Source organism: Sorex fumeus, unplaced genomic scaffold (genome assembly GCF_029834395.1).
Source record: "Sorex fumeus unplaced genomic scaffold, SorFum_2.1 ptg000063l, whole genome shotgun sequence".
Classification (NCBI taxonomy): domain Eukaryota; kingdom Metazoa; phylum Chordata; class Mammalia; order Eulipotyphla; family Soricidae; genus Sorex; species Sorex fumeus.
The window spans coordinates 70,933,846-70,958,524 of NW_026606120.1; the positions used below are offsets into that span (position 1 = coordinate 70,933,846).

A 24,679-nucleotide genomic window follows, 5' to 3' on the forward strand; every position below is an offset into this window, starting at 1 on the left:
AGGGGATCAAACCCGGTTGGGTGCTCCCTACCTGCTGTGCTATTGGTCTGGCTGTAAAACCCAGATTTTCTTTTCTTTTCCTTTTAAATAGTTATCTGGTTTTGGGGTTAGAGCTGTGGTGCTCAGAACTTACTCCTGGCTCTGAGCTCAGGGATCACTCCTGGCTGGGCTCAGGGGAGTGTGGGGTGCTGGGGATCGAACCCACATCAACCACATGCAAGACAAGTGCCTTACCCACTGTATTATCACTCCAGCCCCCAAACCCAGATTTTTAAAAAAATGAAAAGAATCTAGAATATAGTTGCTGAAATTATTTAAATTCCTGTTTACTATCATCCTCAACTCTGAAGTATTTTGTTTCCATTTAGAGTGTACTGAAGAAATACATTGTTTGGAGGTAATCTTTCTATAAATTGTGTACAACAGCCACGTAAGAAAATATTTAAAAAAAATCCTTATGCCCCAGGAAATTCTAAAATTTAAAGTACTCCAAATTGACCACTTCAAAGAGAAAGGAATAATTTCAAAGTTAAGCCCCAAACAGCTTTTGATACTAACCCACTGCCTGTTGCAGAAGCAGTAACCTAGTTTCATTTTGAGTGTAGTGTTTGCTGCTCTCAAGGACTCCCAACTTTCTAGCAAGGTTTTTAAAAAACCAAGTGGCAGAAAACAGTCAAGGTGAGGACTGGTGGAACCCACACATTTTGTTGCAACACAGCTCAACTCTTTCACACATGGGGAATAAAAGCCTGGACGTTATTTATTTGGTGCTGAAAGCCAGGAAAGAACCCAGAAGCCTAGACCTTTTGACAAGGTTCAGGTGTAGACACTCTCTATACAGCATCCCAGGGATACAAACCTGTTGTTGGTGATTTAGCACTAAAGCTTTCACTCAAGGCTAAACTGTAGAGCATATGGCAATTTGACACCATGTAAGGACAAAAAATCCTTTCCAGTATATGAAGTTACCCTCGGCTAGCTCCTCCCTGGGAGAATAATTGAAGGTACTTTTTTCCATAGCACTGTAGCACTGTCCTCCTGTTGTTCATCGATTTGCTTGAGCGGGCCCAGTAACGTCTCCATTGTGATACTTGTTGTTACTGTGTTTAGCGTATCGAATACGTTGTGGGTAGCTTGCCAGGCTTTGCCGTGAGGGTGAGATACTCTGGGTAGCTTGCTGGGTTCTCCGAGAGGGGCGAAGGAATCAAACTCGGGTTGGCCACGTGCAAGGCAAATGCCCAACCCGCTGTGCTTTTGCTCCAGCCCAAATGGAATTCTTTTTTTTTTCTTGACTTTTTGGGGCACCACTGGTGATGCACAGGGGTTATTCCTGACTCAGGCACTCCGGAATTATTCTTGGTGGTGCTCGGGGCATGCTGGGAAGCTGGGAATCAAACCCGGGTTAACTGCATGCAAGGCAAATGCCCTACCCGCTGTGCTATCACTTGCTATCACTCTAGCCTCCCATACAGAATTCTTAATTACCTTCCCAAAATAAATGGTACTCTGTGTTAAGGTATGAATGGCAAGCATGCTTTAGTAAGACAAAATCCGAAACATTCACAAATGTGTGCAAGAGAACTACTTCAAGATGCTGTATCTTCAGAGAAATTTATTTATTTATTTATTTTGGTTTTGGGTCACACCCAGCAATGCTAAAGGTTAGTCCTGGCTGTGCACTCAGGAATCACTCCAAGCGATAAGTGGGGGACCATATGGAATGCCGGGGATCTAACCCAGGTCAACCCTATCTCCTGTACTATAGCTCCATCCAAGAGAAATTATTTTTAAGGTAAAAGTAAGTTAATTTATATACACTGTATACATATATTGTGTATACATATGTGTATATATAGATGTGTATATATGTGCATGTGTGTATATATAGATATATATGTGTGTATATATGTATATATGTATACATATGTATATAGCATGCATATGTGTGTGTATAGTGCAATAGCACTAATTAATTTTGTTGTTGTTGTTGCTATACCCGGCAGTGCTCAAAGCTTACTTCTGACTCTGCATTGGCAGGGTTTGGTGGACCATAAGGGGTGCAGGAGATTGAATTTGGGTCATCTGCATACAAGGCAAGTGCTCTCTCTCCAGCACCAGATTTCTTTTTGCCGGGGGCGGGGGGCTTTTGGGGTCACACCCAGTGATGCACAGGGATTACTCCTGGCTTTGCACTCAGGAATTACTCCTGGTGGTGCTCAGGGAACCATTTGGGATCTGGGAATCGATCCTGGGTCGACTGAGTGCAAGGCAAACGCCCTACCTGCTATACTATTGTTTTAGCCCCCTCCAGCACCAGATTTTAAATGCACTAGAATGTCTAGAATATGATCTTAAGAACTGCAGAGACTCTGTAAGCCCATGAGAAAATGAGCTAGTTCTGGCATGCAGACAAATGAGTAGTTGTAGGCAATTTTATAATGTAGGGAGGTGTTTTATATAATGTTTAAAGAAAACCATAACTGTTTACAATAAGAGATATAAATAGATGTAATGGGTCAAACAAAATAAAAAACTAAAATTAAGTAAATATCTTTTGTTTACTTTTTATTTTTTTTAAATAATCTGTGTGTGGTTAGCATAGTCAAACAAACATGATCACACATACCGTCCAACCAGGGAGGCCTAATGGAGAGATAGGATAGCTCAACAGGCTGAGCGCATGCTTTGCAGGAGGCCTAGGAATTATGACTAAGTAATTCCCCTTCATCTATTTATGTTTTATGTTGAAAAGACTTTAATTAGTGATGTGGATATTTATTAAGATATCCTTATACCTTGTCAAAATCAACGAATTATATTTTGTGGTGACAGGGCTCATACCTGGGACCTCACACATTCAAGGAAAATGCTCTGCTGTTAAGCTATATCCCTTTCCCACCAAAATCGTGGGATTTTTACATTAGTTTGTGTCAGTGCCAAAACAGGGATGTGTGTGGGGGGGTTAGGAGGGTTGTTGTCAGAAGCTGTATCTGAGTTTGTACAGAGTAACCCCAGGGTCAGCTGCATACAAGGCAAGTACTTTAACCCCTCCTTCTTCTGTCTCTCTGGTACTTAAATTTTCTACCACTATGTTGGACAGTATCCTTAAGAATGTGTTTATATATAATATGAGACTCACAGCCAAGGACAGTAGAGACAAGGGCCAGGAAGATTGCTCCACGGTCGGAAGCCTGCCTCATGAATTGGGGGAGAAGGCAGCTGGGATAGAGAAGGGATCACTAAGTCGTTGATAGTTGGAGGGGTTGCTCAGGATGGGAGATGTGTGCTGAAAGTAGATAAAGGACCAAACATGATGGCCTCTCAGCATCTGTATTGCAAACCATAATGCCCAAAAGGAGAGAGAGAGTAAGAAGGAAATTGCCATAGAAGCTGGGGGTAGCAGGAGGGATTCTGGGGACATTGGTGGTAGAAAATGGACACTGGTGGAAGGATGGGTGTTTGATCATTTTATGACTGAAACTCAATCATGAAAGCTTTGTAACTGTATCTCCTGGTGCTTCAATTAAAAAAAAGATATATATGCAAATAAAATGTGGTTATGAAAGGCAGCAGAGCCTGAGAACCTCTACGGAACTGAGCTTACCATAGCAGGGGGACGAGGCATGTATTATGGTTGTGTGGGGACACTGAGACAATGATGGAAGGAATGAGGACAATAGTGGAGTATGTGGTGTTTAAACATGGTATGCATGAACATTAAAAGTATTATAAATCATAAAAATAGAAACGTAAGGAATGTAGTTCATAAAAAAAAAGAAATGTGGTTCTAGCTGGGGAAGTAACTTAGTGGTTGAGTGCTTACCTTGCGTGTGTGAGGTCTTGGATTTGATCCCTGGCACCATTAAAAAAAAAGTGGATATAGCAATCAAAAATAGTTTTGATCAGAGATACGCTCCTTGGATAACTGTTCCTCTTACTCCAGCTTCCTTCCCCTTTCAAAAAAAAAAAACTATTTAAGTTCTTATGAGTATCATTCTTAAAAGTTCTTGTAAGATTCTTTATAAATGGAGGAAAGTCAGAACTACTTTGGTATATAACTGCTATGCTCTATTTTTCCTCAAAATTTAACAAGAGGGATGGGACTGAAGAGTTCAGCAGGTCAGTTTGATCCCTATCACCCCATATAGTCTCCTGAGCCCTCTAGGAGTGATCCCTGAGTGCAGGATAAGGAGTAAGCATGGCTGGGTATGACACAAAAACAAAAAAATTAACTAAAGGGAGTGAGAATATGTCTTGAAGGGGCGGAGTGATGCTCCTGATGCTTTGCATGCCAGAACCCCTGGTTTGATCCCAGCACTCCAAACAGTGCTGGGTGTGGCCTTAAAAGAGCAAGGTAGCATACTTGTAGAGTGTTTTACATATCTGAAGCCCTGGGTCCGATTCCTTGCACAGCACATTAAAAAATTCTACCAGAGGATCAATAATACTGGTTTTGGGAAGTTCTTTTTGGGAAATAGAAGTGAGAATTGGTGGGAAAGAGATCATCTAAAGAGGCTGTAAAGTTTTAAAAACAGTACTCTTTGGGTTCAGAGAGAGAATACCGCAGGTCAATCAGTATCTCATGCATAAGTCAGTCATATGCATACAGGTAATCTTGTATGCATATGACTGGGGTTCAATCCCCGGCACCCACATGGGCACCTGAGCCTGGCAGGATTGATTCCTGAGCACAGAACCAAGAAAAAGCCCTGACAGAGCAAGATGTGGCCTAAAAACAAAGCAAAATTAGTAGCAGTGCTCCTTGGGAACATTGTGGAGCTGAGGGGAAAGGAAAGGGAAGTATGCCATAGTTCTTAATGTGGAAAACATTGGAAGTTGCTGTATGGCATCAGGTGGATAAATGAAGGCAGAAAATAGGACTCAATGGTAGAGCACATTCCTTGCATGCTTGAGGCCCTGAGTTCGATTCCCAGCACCAGTATACAAGCTGGCAAAATCAGACTAGAGAATAGAAACTAAAAAATCAGTATAATCAGGGCTGGAGTGATAGCACAGCGGGTAGGGCTTTTGCCTTGCACGCGGCCGACCCGGGTTCGATTCCCAGCATCCCATATGGTCCCCCGAGCACAGCCAGGAGTAATTCCTGAGTGAAGAGCCAGGAGTAACCCCTGTGCATCGCTGGGTGTGACCCAAAGAGCAAAAAAGATAAATAAATAAATCAGTATAATCAATAAAAGCCAGCGGGCGGGGGTGCAGGGGGGAGAGAATCCCTGAAGTATATAGTAGAGAAACTGAGGATGAGAATTGGCAGAGTCCCGCATAACTCCAAGCAGACCCTCGGACTCAGCATTGTGGGCGTTTTTTATTTCCCACCCAGTCCCATTGCTTCACTGCTTTAGAGCCTCTCACCTGTCCGCTGAGTCAGTATGAGAGAGAGAGAGAGAGAAAAAGAGAGGGAGAGAGAAGAGGAGAGCAAAAAAAAATATGTTCCAGAGAGGACAACTCAGGTCCAGAGGGGAGAGAGCTGAGAGTGCGCATCTCTCGTTGAGATGCTGGTAAGCCCCAGAGTGGAGAATCTCCCATGTAGGAGAAGGAATGACACGTCTCAGGTTGAGATGTGGGTGACCACCAGAGAATGCAGTGAGTTCATATATATGTGTGTGTGTATGTGTATGTATATATATACACATATATACACACACACACTATTTTCAGAGGATCATACTGTTTTAAAGGTAAGAATACCTTTGAACTATTAGTCTATTTCATATAATTATTTTCAAATTGAGATGTAATTCATCTACCATATAGTTTACTATTTGTAAGGTACAGTTCATTTGGTGGTTTTAGCACATTCACAGGGTTGTACAAATGTTACCAATATCTTATTCTGGAGTGTTTTCGTCACCCAAAGAGAAAATTGGGCCCTGTTAGCAGTCACTTCATTTCCACTGACCTCTAGCTCTTCTCATTTACTTTCTGTCTCCATGGATTTGCTTATTCTGACCATTTCATATCAGTGGACTCTTTCACTTAGCATAAAGCTTCCAGGATTCATTCATGTTGTACCACATATATCTTTGTATGATTGATAACGTGTCATTGTGTGAATACATATTAAGCATCATCAGTTTGAGCTATTAGGATTGGTTTTGCTTTTTTACCATTTTGAATAGTGTGACTGTTTTGCAAATTTTTGTATAAACATGTATCTTCAGTTCTCTTGGGTAGAATTACTGGGTCATATGGTAACTCTTAGATTTAACTTTTGGAGGACCTACAAGTTGTTCTTTGAAAGTGACTGTACCCATTTTCTATACCCACCAGTAGTACATAAGGCTTTCAGTTTCTTCTACACCCTGGGCACTGCTAGCTATGTTTCCACTTTAATTTGGTGGGGGAGGGTTGAGCCATACTCCAGTCTGCTCAGTGCTTATTGCTGGCTGAGGGACCATTCTTGGTCCAGGGGACCATACGCAGTGTCAGGGATTGAGTTTTAGCAGGTCATGTGCAAGGCTAGCACTGTTCTCTCTCTCTGGCCCCCATTTTCAATTTTACTATACTTCTCTCATGTATGAAATGGTTATATTCGTCGATTGCCTCAAGCAGGCCCCAGTAACGTCTCTTTCATCCTAGCCCTGAGATTATATTCACGGCTCTTTAGGAGAATGAGACCCATCATTGTTACTGGTATTTGGCATATTTGGTACGCCACGGGGAGTTTGCCAGACTCTGCCCTGTGGGCAGGCTACATTCGATAGCCTGCAAGTTTGTCCAAAGTAGGAATGAGATAATAATAATGAAATGGTGATAATAATGAAAGTATGAAATGGTGTCTTTTTTTAATGGATATTTTGTTTTTTTAATTTTTAAATTTTATTTTCATAAGGTTGTTCACTTTAATTGATTACATTTAATTTTTCAACACCAATTCCACCACCATTACACCTCCCTACCACCATTATTTTGAATTTCCCTAGCACCATTCATGCCTGCCTGCCATAGGCAAATGCTAAATAGTTTATTTTCTGTTGCTTATTATAAATATCATGAGAGGTCGTGCAGCTGCTTTTGTGGCTGTGCACTACTGGAATTCTAAAATTGTAAATGATTGGGGTGCAGAGACGTCTCTGTCAGGAGCTAGTCCATTTTGAGATTCATTTATAAGTCTCTGGGATCAAGGGCCGTTAATGTGCTGAGATGGTGCCGAGAGGCAATTTGTGGGTGTGACAGTCAGGACCCCGAGCAGGCTGGGAGACCGGAAGGGACACTCTGGTCCCTCCCCCACCCCCGCCACCAGGTATCCTGGCGTCTTCAGTCCCTGATCCTGTGAAATGGTGTCTTACTGTGCTTTTTAGTTTGTATTTTTCTAGTAACTAAAGAGTAGGAAGATTAGAAAGAGGAGCATTTCCCCCTCTCTATTGGCCATTTGTACAATTTCTTTGAAGAAATTCTTCCTTCTGGAGCCAGAGCGATAATACAGTGTTGCCTTGCCTGCGGTCAACCCACGTTTCATCCCCAGCACCCTTTGTGGTCCCCCAAGCACCACCAGGAATAGTACATGGACACAATGCCAAGAGTAAGTCCTGAGTACCACTGGGTGTGCCCAAAACCAAACCAAAACAAAGCAAAAAAAATTCCTTCCTTTCTTCCTTTTTTCATTTTCTATATCAGGGATAGGGCTGGAGCAATAGCACAGTGGTAGGGTGTTTGCCTTGCACACAGCCAACATGGCCGACCCGAGTTCGATTCCTCCGCCCCTCTCGGAGAGCCCGGCAAGCTACCGAGAGTATCTAACCCACACGGCAGAGCCTGGCAAGCCACCCGTGATGTATTCGATATGCCAAACACAGTAACAACAAAATCTCCAATGGAGACGTTACTGGGCCCACTCGAGCAAATCGATGAACAACGGGAGGGCCTTTACCTTTACCTTTATATCAGGGATAAAACCTAGGGTTTCACACATGGAGGACAAGTGTACCTTGTCTTCTATTTTTCCATTTTCCCTTCCTAGCTTTCTCCACCCCTTCTCTTACCTTCAGTGACTCATGTTCACTATTTTAAAATGCTTTTAGCGGACTAAAATTACATAAATCTCTGCAATTTATAATCCATAATTCCTTTAAGAAAGATTTTTACAAATAGGAAGCACAGGAATCCCCTCTGTGTTACCCCATTCTCCATTGTGGGCGCTGTGTTTCTAGACATGTGGGAGAACACACTGAGATTGGGTAAGAAGAACCGCTTACCAGGTTTGATCCCTGGCATCCCAGATGGTCTTCTGAACTCTGCCAGTAGTAAATCCTGAGTGCAGAGCCAGGAGTTACCCCTGAACACCTCCAGTTTCGGCCCCAAAACAAAAAGATTGATCAGTTTATCCAAGGCCATGCACCTCAAATCCAAAGGGTCCAAAGAAATGGAGATGTTAGTTTAAGTTTTTGATGATCTAACTGAATAGATGCCTCGTGTGTCTCTCACAGTGCTTTGCATCAGCATTCTTCAACCTTGTGGTATGCAAGACTGACATGGTCTTGCATACCACAGTTAGAACCAAGGAGGCAGACCAGCGCTTTCCAACCTTTCTGCACCTGCAGACCAGCACCAGGTCATGGACTAATGGTTGAAGACCACTGTTTCACGTTGTTAGTGGCATTTGTGTGAGCATTCATACCTGCTCAATAAGTCTGAGTTCTAACCTTTGGAGTTAAAGGAAAATTCGCAAAATGTTTTCAAATCTTTAATTTTCCTTCGCTGTCTCATTTTCTTTTTTTCCCCCCCAACCTGTCCCTCCTCCACCCTTTTGGTTTTGGGCCACATCTTGCACTAGGAGTCAGCTCAAGGCTTTCTCCTGACTCTATGCTCAGGGATCACTCCAAGCTTTGCTCAGGCGACCATATTAGTGCCAGGAATCAAACCTGTGTTAACTACGTGCCTTAACTCCTGTATTATCTCTCTAGTGACCTTTGATTTGTTTTGTTTTGTTTTAGTAGAGCTAATAGGCAGGACATTAGTTAATGGTGGTCTCAATACTTTGATAGCCATCTTGAAAAGGCTATGGCATTAAATAATTGCTTGCCATGAAACTATCTTTGGTCAAGGCCAAGAACCAGGGTTGGTGGAATGCGAAGCAAGCACCTTACCCTCTGCCAGAGAGCTAGTAGAGGGTAAAGTAAAGATTGCCTTGCATCGTGCTGATCCAGATTTGAGTGGAGTACTGCTGGGTCTACTCCACCTCCCTCCTGCCTCCCCTCCTCAAAAGATATCTTGTAGATATTTTCTTCTGGTTGTTTAAAGGATGCTGAATTTTCATATAGCCAGGACTTTGTCAGACTTAACAGAAAAGATAACAAAAACTTTAATTTTATTTATTTTTGCATCAGTTTGGACAAACTTGCAGGCTATCCGAATGTAGCCTGCCCACAGGGCAGAGTCTGGCAAACTCCCCGTGGCCTACCAAATATGCCAAATACCAGTAACAATGATGGGTCTCATTCTCCTAAAGAGCCGTGAATATAATCTCAGGTCTAGGATGAAAGAGACGTTACTGGGGCCTGCTCGAGGCAATCGACGATTAACAGGATGATGAAATGAAAAAATGAAATTGCATTAGTCCAGGCGATACTTGGGTTATTCCTGGTTCTCTGCTCAGGAATTACTCTTGGCGGTGCTCGGGGGACCATATGGAATGCCGGGGATGGAACCCGGTCAGCCATGTGCAAGGCAAACCCCTACACACTGTACTATCGCTTCAGCCCCAACACAAAACTCTTATTAAAAATTACTCCTTTCTCCTTTCTTTAAATTATATTCTCTGTCTGCAGATGACATATGTGAGCTAAATGATGGAAAAGTGTTCGCATTTCTGCATCTTCCAGTGTTGCCGTCTTAGTCTTCGATTTCTTCTTTGTGCCCTGGTGGTAATCGGTGAAGTTAAGGTTGCTGAAGCTGACTATAGGATGAGTAATGTACATTAGTTTTATTGTCTTACATGGAAATGCTTGTTGCTGTTGACTGTTGATTCTTGAAGGTAACTAGGGTAATGCCTAGGAGGAATACCTCTCTTTGTCCTTTTCACTAGCTTCATTTGCACATTATTGAAGAAACACAATGGCAATTTCATTTAAATTCATTTGTTAAAAAATGCTGTGAAGTTTCATTTTTATGAAAGCATTGTCTACAACTTAAGGGGTAGACATTTCTTAATTCCATTCCATACAGATAATGGATTAGGTGGATGGCTTAAAAACAGTTAACATCAAATTTTGTTCTATGAGATTGCATTATTATTAACTGCATTTTTGAACTCTCTAAAATATTTGCTTCTGAGAACACTTTCTGTTTACCTAAACTATGGCCCAGTAATCTGTATCATTTGAATGTTTGTTTCTTGTAAATTTGACTTGTACCATTGGTATTGGTAGTTTTTCTGGTGCATGTATCCGATAGATCTGTGAGTACCTTTGTAGATGAAGGACTTTATAAGCACGCAGCAGATCCTGTGACATAGATCCTTTCCGACCATAAATTTTGGATCTGTAACTCCCATTTTACACACCAAGTTTAAAATCTACAAGTTTATTGAGAAAATACCATAATTTCATTGCAAAAAAGTGAATAAGAATAATGGAGGGCCAGAGAGCGAGTCCAAGGGGTAAGCCACTTGCTTTGCACATTGTTGATCAGGGTTCAATCCTTGGCACTGCCCATGTTCCTGAACACTGCAAGGAGTGAGCATCAGCGGTTATTTTGCACTCAGAAAGTACTCCTGGTGGTGCTCAGGGGACCATATGGGATGCCAGGGATCAAACCTGGGTCAGCAGTGTACAAGGCAAATGCCCTACCCACTGTTTTATCTTTCCAGCATGATATCTATCTATATCTATACCATGATAAATTGCATGATTTTGTCTTAGCACTGTATAATATTCCATTGTGTGTTTTTACCAAAACTTTTTTTTTGTCACACCCAATGGTACTCCAGCTTTACTCCTGAATGTGCGCTGAGGGATCACTACTGGCAGGGCTTGGGATATCTTTTGGGGTTCCAGGGATTGCACCCCGGGTTGGCTGCTTGCAAGGCAAGCACCTTGCCCTCTGTTCTATCCCTCCGGCCCCTTTACCACAATTTCTTGATCCATTCATTTACAGTTAGGCATTTAGATTGTTTCCATATGTTGACTATTGTACTAAGCACTGTAATGAACATTGGTGTGCATATATCCTTTTGGATCGATGATTTTTGGGTTTGGGGCATAGATGCCAAAAAAGTGGTATCATATAAGGGAGTTCTGTTCCTATTTTGGTTTTGTTTTTTGAGATCTTCTTCATAATTGCTTTTCCATAGAGGCTGAATCAGATGACATTCTGTGGGCATGAGTTTTAAATTCAATTATTAAGTAAGGAGATTATATAGTGTTATAAGGATTACATTATTTTTTAAAGATTTCTAAATCACAATTCAAATATTTTAAAATATTATTCTAGTTAGTAGACTAGTAGTTTTAAAAATTATTTTCTTTGAGCAAAACCCAGCACGACTGAGGCAACCATGCAGTGCCAAGGATTGAATGCAGGATTCCAGTTTGCGAAGCCTACACCCCTGCCCTTTGAGCTGTTTTTCTGTCCCCTTTGAACTATTTTCTTCCTTATTACACTAGTTCTGGTGATCAAACCTATTTCTCATGCAAGCATGTGCTATACTGTTGAAGCACATTTCCAAAGAAATAATAATTTATTCTCTCTATTGTGTATTGTGTGTGCTCTCCCTTTCTGTCTCTTCTCTCTCTGTCTACCCCATCTCTCTCTCTCTCTCTCTCTCTCTCTCTCTCTCTCTGTCACACACACACAAACACAAACACATAGCGGTGCTGGTGATCAGATTTGGGGACTTGTACAGGTCAAGGCATGAACTTCAGCATTTGGGGCTGCTTATTTTCTAATTTATTGATTAATTTTGGTATTGAGGACATACACTGCTGTTCTCAGGGCTGACTCCTGGCTCTGCTCCCCGGGATCACTCCTGAAGGGATGTAGGGGACCATATAGGGAGTCAGGGATCAAGTCTGGGTCAGCCGCATGCAAGGTGAGTACCGTTCCTGCTGCACTATGGCTCCTGCCCTCTGACCATGATAGAGCTGCGTGCCAGCCCGGGATCTCTGCTCACATCATGTAGAGTTCCCGCTTGAGGAACAACCAGCCTTTTTGTACATTATTGGTCATCATGCTAAGAGGGAAAAAAGAGGGCCAGAGTGTCTCGTTGGCAATTACTTATTACTATATTTCTTCTTATATTTTTATTCCTTCCCCACTTCCCTTTGCCATTGCTTTTGTTGAGATGACCAGGGGTTGTACACACACCTAGCGGTGCAGGTCACACATTTCTCCCCGTTGGCAGTGTTTGCACTGTGCTCGCTGAGGGCTGTGCTTCTGTAGCTGTGGTCCTCATGTTCGTGCTTTCTGGATATACACTCTCGGCTGAGGCACAGATTATGATCGTGATGCTCACGCCTACTTCCCAGGGGTGGCCACGGGAATCACCTCTTCTGAGCTCTCTGGGATTCACACCCCTTTGGCGGAGTTCACACTCATGCTGAACTACGTGCAGCATGGCCAGAAATTGTTGGTGCTCGGGATCATAGAGAGCATGTCTCTCGGGAGCCTGCTGGGTGCCTGTGGACACAGGAAGTTTGACTTTGTGGCTGCGCGCTTGCAAGATGCTGTTCCTCTAGGTCCCAAACACGGCCATAGTCAGTGTGGGTTTGCAAGTGACTCCTGAGACTTCTATTCAGAGTGTGATGGCCAGAGTTTGTACCTTAAGAACCCAGGAAATGCAGCACTGCCCTTGCGGGAGATGGAGCTGAGAGTCCCCAATGAATAGTGTATTTGTTTCACTGTCCCTTACCCGCAAAATACATCCATTCCTTCCCCCAAGGGAGGAAGCCCCCTCCCTGTGTCCTCTCGAACTGTAGCCTGAAGCTTAAAGTTCAAGATCTCAGAACCGATCTTTGTGAGAAAATCCTGCATTGTCTCTATGTCTACATCAAGTTCGGATGTTGCTCTTTTTCCCACCACCTTTTCTTTCTTTGTTTCCTGGGGCTCGGGGCTCAGGGCTTACTCCTGGCTCTGAGCTCAGAGATCACTTCTGGAGTATTGGGGAATCATATGGGGTGCTGGGGATTAAATCCAAGTTGCCGCATATAAGTCACGCACCCCTACCTGCTGTACTATGGTTCTGGTTCTTCCCTGGTGTTGCTCTTCTTGATCCAGAACCTGTGGAGGAAGTGGACAGAGTATGTGTCCACAATCCACAGTTGTGCCTGGCGATGGAATAATAAATAAGCAGTGCCGTTTGAAAGAATAGGAGGCATAGAGCATCCACGGACTGAAGCAGTTTTGAATCTCCCTGCGGAGCACTGAGACTCACCCTCCAGGCTGGGGAATGTCTGGGATAGACCTGAGTTTGCTGCCTTCCAAGAGTAGTTCTGTCTGTTTTTCTTTGCTAACTAGATTTTTCCTCTTGGACTCTTTGTTCCCCCCCCCCCTCCTGGGCTCCCTTTTCTTTATTTTCTCTCCCTATTATGTTTCTTGACAGCATCCAAAGTGGCCACAAAGGAATATACACCATTTTAGGGGATGAACAACTTTATTATGAACCCCACTTCTGCATGGATCTTGGGAACCCAAAGATCTTGTTAAGTCTTGAGTAGTCACAGTCTCTTTTCTCCCAGGCTGGTAGTAGAACTAACTTTTTGGCAGAATAGCCTTCAAAAAATGTAATGGATTGGGGCCAGAGTGATAGTACAGCAGGGAGGGCATTTACCTTGCACATGCTCAACCTAGGTTAGATCTCTAGCATCCCATATGGCCCCCTGAAGACCCCCAAGAGTGATTCCTAAGTACAGAGCCAGGAGGAATCCCTGAGCATTGCTGGGTATGATCCAGAAAAGAAAAAAAGTAATGGGCTTATTTACTTCCTTGACTCTAGACTTGCACGCAGCCAACATGGCCGACCCGAGTTCGATTCCTCCGCCCCTCTCAGAGAGCCCGGCAAGCTACCAAGAGTATCTCGCCCGCACAGCAAAGCCTGGCAAGCTTCCCGTGACGTATTCGATATGCCAAACACAGTAACAAGTCTCACAATGTTACTGGACCCGCTGGAGCAAATTGATGAACAATGGGAGGACAGTGACAGTGACTGACTCTAGACAACTGCATGTGCCCTAATCACATTTACAGGGTTTTTTTGTTTGTTTGTTTATTTTTTCTGAACATACTCCACATTTTTTTCTATAACGATGCACAGTTGGTCCAAATTGACTTAATTTTGAATTCAGGTATTTCTGTTATGTTATAGATAGACCTTCATAGGAAAAACTCACATTCTGAAAAACTGTACATGAAATTGTGCTTATGAAAAAAATAGAATTGGAGCAAGCCATTCAAAATTGCATTACTTCTGCTAAAGGTAGGTATAGCAGGGGCTGGAGAGATAGTGCAGCAGGTAGGGCACTTGCCTTGCATGTAGATGACCCAGGTTCAAACTCTGGCATCCCATACGGTCCCCTAATCACCACAAGGAGTAGTATTTTTTTGGCTTTTTGGGTCACACCCAGTGATGCACAGAGGTTACTCCTGGCTTTGCACTCAGGAATTACTCCTGGCGGTGCTCAGGGGACCATATGGGATACCGGGGATTGAACCTGGGTCGGCCGTATGCAAGGCTAACTCCCTACCCACTGTGCTATTGCTCCAGCCCCATCACAAGGAGTATTTTCTGAGTGCAGAGCCAGGAGTAACGACTTTGCATTACTGGGTGTGGTCCAAAAACCAAAACCAAAACTAAAATTAAAAAAAGGTATAGCATGGGACTAAACATAATATAATGTATGTCACATGCCTTGCATGCAGCTGACCTGGCTTAGATTCCTGGCACTCCGTGTGGTTCCCTGAGCGCTTCAGGAGTGATCCCTGAGCAAAGAGCTAGGAGTAACTCCTGAGTGGCCCAAAAACAAACAAAAAAAGAAGGCACAGCAATAGGAAGGTAAGCTTTTTTCTTTAGGTCTTAATATATTGCTAACAAGTTATTTTTGACTGAGAAAGCTTGTTTCTGATGATTTTCAACATCAAACTGACATCACACCTGTGTTATGCTGGCATCGTTTTGCTATTTTACTGATAGCATTAGAACTTATTTACATCCAAGAAACATGCTTTGGAGCAAAACAGACTAGAACTTTTTTTTTTTTTGGCCTGGTGCACACTTGGTGATGCTGCATGTATACTCCTGGCTCTGCACTCAGGGACCACTCCCAAAGGACTTGGGGGACCATATGGGATGCTGGGGATTCAACCTGGGTTGGCTGCATGCAAGGCAAGCACCCTACCTACTGTGCTATCGCTCAGGCCCAGAACAAGACTTCTTTGGTGAGAGAATCTCATCTTTAATGACTCAAAACAAACAAACAGAAAACCAGAGGCCAGCGCAATGGTACAGTGGGTAGAATGTTTATCTTGCTAACCTGGGTTCATTTCCTGGCATCCCATACAGTCTCCTGCTCAGAATCAGGAATAAGCCCTGAGCACCACTGGGTATGGCCCCCTGCTAAAAAAAAAAAAAAAAAAAAAAAAAAAAAAGATTTGAGGGCAGTATGGGCCCTACCTTGGAGGTAGTAGGTATCTTTACCCCTGTACTATCACTCCAGCCTCTCCTTTTAGAAAAACTATTTTACATGGTACCATCTTAGTCAATTAGAAAGCTTTGTCAATGATCGTGATGACCAGTTTTATTTTTTGAAGACCAAATTTGAACCTTGGCTAAAGACTGAATTTTTATTTATTTATTTATTTATTTGCTTTTTGGGTTGCACCCAGCAATCATAGGGGTTACTCCTGGCTCACGCACTCAGGAATTACTTCTGGCAGTGCTTAGGGGACCATATGGGATGCTGGGAATGAACCTGGGTCAGCCGCATGCAAGACGAATGCCCTACCCATTGTCCTATATCACTCCAGCCTCTAAAGACTGAATTTTTAATGAAAAGGAAGTTCCTTTTCATTTCCCTTCCCTTTTGTGGTATGACCTGAAAGTTGCATGGTTGATTGAGGTTCCCAAGATCTCACACATTTTGTTGTGGTGCCAGGGGTCCCAAAGGGCAGTGCTGCTCGGATTAGATTAGGTGGGGCAGGGGATAGAACTCTGGGCCTCCTCCCTCTACCCCTGGGCTGTCGCTGGGTCAAAGTCTGCATTCTTTTTGTTTGCTTGTGTTTTGTTTTGAGGTCGGGGCTCATGCCTGCAAAGCACTGGCCCGGCTCATTGAGCTGTCTTCAGTCCAGGACATGTTTTATTCCTGGCTGTAATCTCTTCTTTCCTGAATTCATTCTCTCATATAATACTTGTCAAATATAGCCAACAGTAATCAACATACTCTCTTAATAGTAGTCCATGTTTCCACTTGAGCTATAAATTATTGTGCTATATCTCCTGTCTACTGAGATAATTAGGTGATAGCTTTGCCAATAATTTCAGCACTATAATGAGTTGCTCTCCTTTGAGCTGCCGCACCTCCGGTTTTTGTTTGCTTGCTTATTTTCTTCCACCCAGCTCCTAAACCTTTTTCATATATTTTAGGTCTCTTGATGGCAGAATCCCACTTTTGGATTCTACCTGGACTAAGCTAGGGTAATAGCTAGCTAGATAATGCTTTAATATCAAACAACCCAAGATCTAAGCAGCCTTCAGGTCACATTCTGTGTAAGGTTAAATAAAAAGATGTGTCAAAAATAAATTCACTGCTGACCCAGAGAGATAGTGCAGGGGTTAAGGCGATTACTTTGCATGCCACTAACCCCAGTTCAATCCTTGGTACCACATATGGTCCCTGAGCACTGCCAGGAGGAATCCCTGAGCACCACCAGGTGTGGCCCAAGCCCCCTTCCCCCTTCCCCCTATTCGTCCACTGCTTCTCCTGTGGGATCCAGGTTGGAGTGGTGATAGACAGTCACCTGAAGCCTGATGCTCCCTCTGGCAGAGGAAGAGAGGTGTGGAGTTTCTCCTGTTGGGTGAAGACTGCCCGTGCTGTCTGAGCACCGTGCTTGCTCAATGTGTTGTCTAAAGGCCTTAGTAGCCCCTCAGCCCAGGTCAGGAGCCGGCAGGGTTAGAACACGTGCAGAAGACCAAGAGCCAGTGATCTCTGGACAGAACACATTCGTAAAGACGGCCTTGAACACATCTTTCTGCGTCTCTGCTGGCTTACTCTCTCACGCCCATGTTCCTTTAAATACATATTCCTTTCCTTCTGCCCTCACATCTTTCCAAGGAAGCTTCATTCAATAAAAATGATCTTGCTTCACTGAGAAAAAAAAAAATACCATGAAACTAGTAATTCTTCATTTTTTTTTTACTGTTTTTTTTCCCCCTTTTCACTTTTTAGGTTTTGTTCATACCCAGCATTTTTCCATCTTTCTTTCTTACTGGTGCCAGAGGTCAAACCCAGGGCCTCACATATGAGGCATGTGCATTATCACTGAGTTAAATTCCTAGCACCCAATTCTTAGCTTTTGCTGATTAATTGAATTTTATTCTCTCTCATTCCTTGCCTAATTTGAGATAATCATTGTACGTTTATTTGATAATATTTGTAGTAATTGACATTATTTCCTTGGGTTAGAACTTTGGCACATTCTGAACAGAGCCACTAATATTTTCCTACTTAAAGTATGAAGTGCGAAATGGTATGCAAAGGTAAAGGTAAAGGTAAAGGCCCTCCCGTTGATCGTCGATTTGCTCGAGCGGGCCCAGTAACGTCTCCATTGGAGACTTTGTTGTTACTGTGTCTGGCATATCGAATACTCTCGGTAGCTTGCCGGGCTCTCCGAGAGGGGGTATGCAAAAACATGCTTTAAACAGTGGCCAGATAGTACAGCGGTTAAGGGGTTTGCCTTGCACATGGTTGAACCTGGTTCAATCCCCTGCACCGTATAAAACTGCCATGCATGGTACAAAGGGAAAGAAAAAAGATGTGTTTTACATAAATAATTGAGCTATATTATCTTGGAGTGTTACTTATCATAGTAAGTAGAAAGACTGAGTTTTGGAATCAAGCCTGGAGTCTAGCATGACTTAGATATATAATCTTAGACAAATTATTTAGCCTCTGAGAGGCATAATTTCCACTTATAAATAAAGAGTTTATAAATATATTTAGGAGGCCGATGGTTGTCTTGCACGTGGCTGACCTCAGTTTGAATCCCTAGCACCATTTATGGTCCTCTGAGGATGGTCAGGGCTTACTCTGAGCACAGAGCCAGGAACAGCCCCCTAGCACCACAAGGTGTGGCCCACCCCTGCCCCCACCAAATTCAGATATCAAGCAAAACAGGGTAACAAAACATGTCACCATTCCTTTCTGGAAATGCTCTAAAATAAAGTAAAATAATGGGGTGGGGGACATGTTTGGGTCATCACTGGTGCACAGAGGACCATATGGTGTTGGGGATCAAACCATGGTTGACTTCATTTAAAACAATCTCGTGGTGATTCAATAAAATTTAAAATATATAATAATAATAATAAAGGCCCTCCCGTTGATCATCGATTTGCTCGAGCGGGCCCAGTAATGTCTCCATTGGAGACTTTGTTGTTACTGTGTTTGGCATATCGAATATATAAATAATAAATAAAAGAAATAAAACAAGTACCCTTAAAACAAAACAACCCCAAAACAAGAGTAAAATGAGTGCCCCTGTAATCCAGCCTATAAAATAATTTTTGAAAAATTAAATCCATAAGTGCAAATAAAATGGAAAACAACAGAGCAATGATAAAACATACCAAACTCTTGTTGCTATAATCATAACAATGTAAGCAAAAAAGCACTTAACAAAAAGTTGTACTACTATACTGGAAGGAAAAAGAGAGAATTGGGAACAATAAGTTAACAAAAACTGTAGTGTGAAATCAGTGATATCTGAAAATGTCAAATTGTTAACCAAGAAATATGATCATATTATTTGGAAATATAGACTCAGTAAGGGGGTGGGAGGGCTGGAGGGATGGATAGGACAGTGAGTAGGGCGCTGGCCTTGCACACAACTGACCCAGATTTGATCCCTAGCACCTTGTATGGTCCCAGGAGTGATCCCTGGGAACGGAGATAGGAGTAACCCCTGAGTACCGCCAGGTATGGGACAAAGCACTGTACACTGTCCTCCCATTGTTCATCGATTTGCTTGAGCGGGCACCAGTAACATCTCCATTGTGAGATTTCTTGTTACTCTTTTTGGCATATCAAATACACCACAGAGTGCTTGCCAGGCTCTGCCGTGCAGGCAGGATACTCTCGGTAGCTTGCCAGGCTCTCTGAGAGGGACGGAGAAATCGAACCTGGGTTGGCCATGTGCAAGGCAAACGCCCTACCCACTGTGCTAGCGCTCCAGCCCATGGGACAAAAACAAAGCAAAAAAAAGGGACTGTAAGAGGATGACTAAAATAATTGAGTAGAATTCAGATGGAATAGAAGGTAACTGTTTGGAAACCTGTTTTGACACTTTGCAATGTATTTTATAAATGAAAATATGCTTTAATCCTTCTTAATTTTTCTTTTTGGTCCACGCTTAGCAGTGCTCAGGACTGACTCATCACTCTGCACTCAGGGGTCATTTCTGGCAGGACTTTGGAGGGGGTGGGGAATCCTATGGTGTGCTGGGGATTGAGCCTGGGTCAGCTATGTGCAAGGCAAGTACCTAACCTGCTGTACTATCTCTCCGCCCTCTTTCTTTTAGTGATTCACTGTCACTGTCACTGTCCTCCCGTTGTTCATTGATTTGCTCAAGCGGGCCCAGTAACATTGTGAGACTTGTTACTGTGTTTGGCGTATTTTTTATAAAATTGAGAATGTATTTAAAATTAAACCCCAGAGTTTTGTGGTGGATATTAAGTTGAAATAATAATAAGCACCTTTTATAATGTCTGTGCATAGTGCAGGCAAAATATTCATTAAGCCTTACTTTCCACCAGAGTATGTGCTTGCAGTAATATTTATGACTCAGAGGTTAGGTGGTTGGCTAAACAGAAATGTGAGGTATGTCACAAACAAATTGTGTGCCCTTCTGGTCTTTTTTTTTTTGTAATGGATTGCTTTATTTTTCTTGGAACCCTATCAGTCTGATGGTTACTATTTCTTAGAATTTAGATATCTGTAAAACTGATACATGAAAATTCACCCAGATATTGGCAGGTCCAGTTAGTTTTGCATAGAGCAAACTTAAAAATATTTAGCAACTTTGAAATTACTCTAATAAACTAAGAACAGCGTCTAGTGTTTTGTATGTGCAGGGGCTGGAGCAATAGCACAGTGGGTGGGGTGTTTGCCTTGCACGAGGCTGACCAGGGTTCGATTCCCATCATCCCATATGGTCCCCAAAGCACTACCAGGAGTAATTCCTGACTGCAGAGCCAGAAGTAACCCCTGAGCATCGCTGGGTATGACCCAAAAAGCAAAATATAAAATTTAAAAAATAGAATTTTGTATGTGCGCCTGAGCACACACAGTTTTTAGATTTTTTATTTATTTATTTTAGTTTTCGATTTTTTAAAGCTAGCGGCATTTGTTCTCTCTTCTGTCGTTATATCAGTTAGCTGCTTTATTTTCCCGGCCCACAGTGTTTAGCCCACCACCACCTTCATTCTGGAAACTCTCAACGTGGGGGACCGTGGTGACCCATAATGACAAGAAAGCCAGTAGATGTAAAACTCTTCAAACAAAAAAAAACTCTTCTGTGCTTCCTGCATGGCATATAATTCTTTTTTTTTTTTTATCTTTCTTCCTGTTTCGGAGCCACAGCTGGTAGTGCTCAGGGGTTACTCCTGGGGTTCAGGGGACCATGTGGGATGCTGGGGATTGAAACTGGGTCGGCTGTGTGCAAGGCAAGAAAGTTACCCACTGTCCTGTCTCTCTGGCCCCATGACATGTACTTCTTACAGACTGAGACCATATGCTCTGCCACATTCTGCCTCACAGTACTGTGGATAATGAGTCGATGCAAAATCAGATACTTATTTAGTCATCAAATAGACATTGAACATCTAGGGAAAAAAAACAACACTATGCTAAGCTCTAAGCTCTTAGTGAACTAGACTTGATAACAGTTGCTATCTTACAATTTATGTTTAGCAAAATATTTGTTGAGTTCATGTAAGCCAATAAAATAATGGTCTACTATGGTGACCCAATTAAACAGGATAGAAAATTGTTTACTAAAGAATTGAATCACTTAAGCTCTGTTTGTTTTCTAATGTAGGTTCACGGTATAAGAAGGAAGTGGTATCTGATCTTTTTTCTCTCTCTCTCTTTGTTTTTCTTTGTAGATAAGATGCTCCAAGTCGCTTGCAGCTGTCTTCAGAAGAAAAATCACTAGCGCCCTGCTCTTGCCATCAAACCAGACCTTCTTGACTTACGCTTTGGTGCTGCAACACTGGAAGACTTGCACACAGGTTCCAGGAATCCATTCTTTTTCATGTGATTGCTTCTTTGTGAATGAAAAAAAAAAAAATTGAGTCTTACTGTTTAGAGCAAGTTCTCTTTAGTTGGAACTGCTTAATCAATTGGGCCGCTTACCAATGAGCCAGTCAGCCGGTTCTTGTCAGGAACTGGCTGAAAACTGTGCTGCGCATGCAGTGGGGATGGCACAAGAAGAGAGCTGTCGCGGTCAGGTGCCGTCGACCTTTTATCATGGTGCCAGCCAAGAACTTGACCTGTCCACCAAAGTGTACAAGCGGGAGTCAGGAAGTCCCTATTCTGTGTTAGTGGACACCAAGATGAGCAAGCCGCATCTCCATGAAACAGAGGAACAGCCGTATTTCAGGGAGACAAGAGCCGTGTCTGACGGGCGCGCTGGCAAAGACCAGGAGAATTCTGATGACACAGAAGAAGAGGAAGAGGAGGAGGAGGAGGAGGAGGAGGAGGAAGTCTCTTACAAAAGGGAGCAGATCATAGTGGAGGTAAACCTTAATAATCAAACATTAAATGTCTCTAAAGGGGAAAAGGGTGTCTCTTCTCAGTCCAAAGAGACTCCTGTTCTTAAGACGAGCAGTGAGGAGGAAGAGGAGGAGAGCGAGGGAGAAGCCACCGACAACAGCCACGACTATGGAGAGAATGAAAGGCAGAAGAAAAAGGAGAAGCGCGCGGAGAAAGTCAGTGTCACGCAAAGGAGAACCCGGAGAGCTGCCTCGGTTGCCGCGGCTGCCGCTTCCCCCACGCCCAGGACGACCCGCGGGAGCCGGAGGAAGAGTGTCGAGCCCCCGAAGCGGAAGAAGCGGGCTACCAAGGAGCCCAAAGCTCCAGTTCAGAAAGCTAAGTGTGAAGAGAAAGAGACGCTGACCTGTGAGAAGTGCCCCCGGGTGTTTAATACTCGCTGGTACCTGGAGAAGCACATGAACGTTACTCATAGGCGCATGCAGATTTGTGATAAGTGTGGCAAGAAGTTTGTGCTGGAAAGTGAGCTGTCTCTTCACCAGCAGACAGACTGTGAAAAAAATATTCAGGTAGGTCTCACCACCGAGAGGGCAAACTTTCCAGGCTAGAACCTGGCCATTCAGACTCATCTGGTATCTGCCCAAGAGAATAAATACCGTAGAGGCCGAAAGGACAGATTTCGCCAGTTTATCCTTTCAAAAGCTCCTGCTTTGGCCTTTCCAAACCCAGTCTTAACACATTATTTCAAAGCATTAAGTTTAACTGCCGCTGGACTAGCGAGAGCCCAGGTGCAATGGAAGGGAGACGTGTTCTAGGCCAGGGGTAAAGTCAGCACTGACTTTGCACCGAGAGTCGCTGTTGTAGCACACGCAGGAGAATTTATTCTGGCGTCTTCTCCATCAAGGTGGGAGATGTCGAGTCAAAGGTCAGGAGTAGAGAGTGGTCCCTTGCTAGATTTTCAGGGAAGCCAGATTCTAGTGCAGCTGATGGGGACCACAACTATAAGGACTCAGACCGGTGGAAATGGAAGATCTCCAGGAGTGAGTTTGCTTTTACCAGTGGAGAGATGACAACACTAAATTTGTCAAGAGGCTGAGCCCATGGGAAAGTGCAAACATAACCAGAGGCTGAGCTGGTTGGAAATGGTGCCCGCCTGGCAGTAGGGTTACGCTATGCTACTGCACGGTATCGATAAGGTAACAGAATGTGATGTTCAAACCAGGTTGGCATCTCGAGAGAACTGTGTTGTGGTGGGTTAAGTGGTGTGCTCACTACCATATCTTCTTGCGTGGATTGTTATGGTGTGCTATGTTGGTTTGCACTTGTGATTGCGTACTAGTGAATATTCACAAAAGGTAAGTTAATGTCTCCAAAAGCTATGTAAATAGAACTTTTCATGCCACATTTAAGCTCAACTTTCTTTTAAAAGTTGAAACTGTTTTGGTTTATTTTCTCGAATACTTTTTTTCTTTTAATTTCCTCTTCTAATCAACAGGTTTTGAGTTTTTATATTTTTAACAGATGTCATATTTGCTGAAAATTAACAGCTTTTTTGTTCATCAGTTGTTGCTTGCTCTCCAACACACTGGGTTGAGAAAGGAAGACTGAATTGCAATGTCTGTGCCCTCCAGTGTACAGGGTGAATTGGTTGCTGCGTTCAGGCAGATGGCGCACATGGCACAGTACTGCCCCCTAGGGGTCAGGTTTAGGCATGGTCGTGAGTCATTGCTGTGTATCACCGTTTTTAAAAGTTTTTAATAGTTTTAATAAGTTTTTACATTTAAGTTTGCTTTACTAAAGTTGCAGAAAATAAAACATTTTGAAAATCATTTTTGGAGGAGGGTAACTTTTCTTACTATTTCCTTACCATTAGGTGTTTAAACTGGGTGGATAGGTTTTGTGGATTCTATTAAATGGACTCTCTTTAGATTTCTGAAGACTGCCATGCTGTATTCTCACAGGGAGATCCTGATAGTCTAATAACAAGTGAAAGTTAGAACCCCCTGGGTAGAGTGGCTTACAGGAAGAGTATTTTCTTGAGCAATGTTCAGTGAGAAGCTCATCTTTTTTATGTTTTCTCTGGATCCTGTTTTCTAAAGTCAGAGTGGTTTTCAAAGGTTTTTCAGTGAATTCTAGTTTTTCCCTTCAGAATACCAAAGAGTGACAGTTCCCTAGAACTCTCTCATATTAATGTTGTTTTGGCCAAAAAGTATTTCATTTTGACACACAGACTGCCATATATTTTATGCCAGTGGTTTTCAGCTCTCATCCCTGACTCTGCCCCCCTCTGCAGGTATAAGAAGGTTGAAAACCTCTGGTATAGGTCCCTCCTGGTTCCTAGTACCAGGCACTGGGCAATGCTGTGTGTGTTTCCTCTTGATGCATTCAAGAAAGCTCTGAAGCTGGGCTTAAAGGGAAGGAAGATAAAGATGCTAATAGCATAGAGATTATACTCTGCCAGAGGGAAATGCTTAGTACAGTAAATTAGATTTGGGAGAAATATAGTAAAATCTCAGTAATGTAAGTTGATGAAGGCTCCACATGTGTTATGTACCACCTGAGGTACAAAGTCATTTTTTTTTTGCTTCTGTTGATCTCTGGCCCTTATTATTTGTTTTTATTTTTGCTAATTTAAAATGAGTCTGTGTTTCCGGATAAGCGCCTGTTAGCAGCATAATGACCCACGTTTGACAGGTAAGCACTGTTGTTAATTCAGATATTTAAGAAATTGGAAGTTTCCTTCA

The 24,679-nt window shown here is 42.9% G+C and overlaps 1 protein-coding gene across 1 annotated transcript in view; it reads left to right on the forward strand.

The window, feature by feature from the left end:
* Nucleotides 1–24,679, forward strand: part of ZNF652 (zinc finger protein 652) — a 57,835-nt gene that overhangs the window by 24,534 nt on the left and 8,622 nt on the right. Inside the window, exon 2 of the mRNA XM_056127263.1 lies at nt 21,329–22,504. Coding sequence (XP_055983238.1) covers nt 21,581–22,504 — 924 coding nt within the window. The 5' untranslated portion in view covers nt 21,329–21,580. The remainder of the gene's footprint in view (nt 1–21,328; nt 22,505–24,679) is intronic.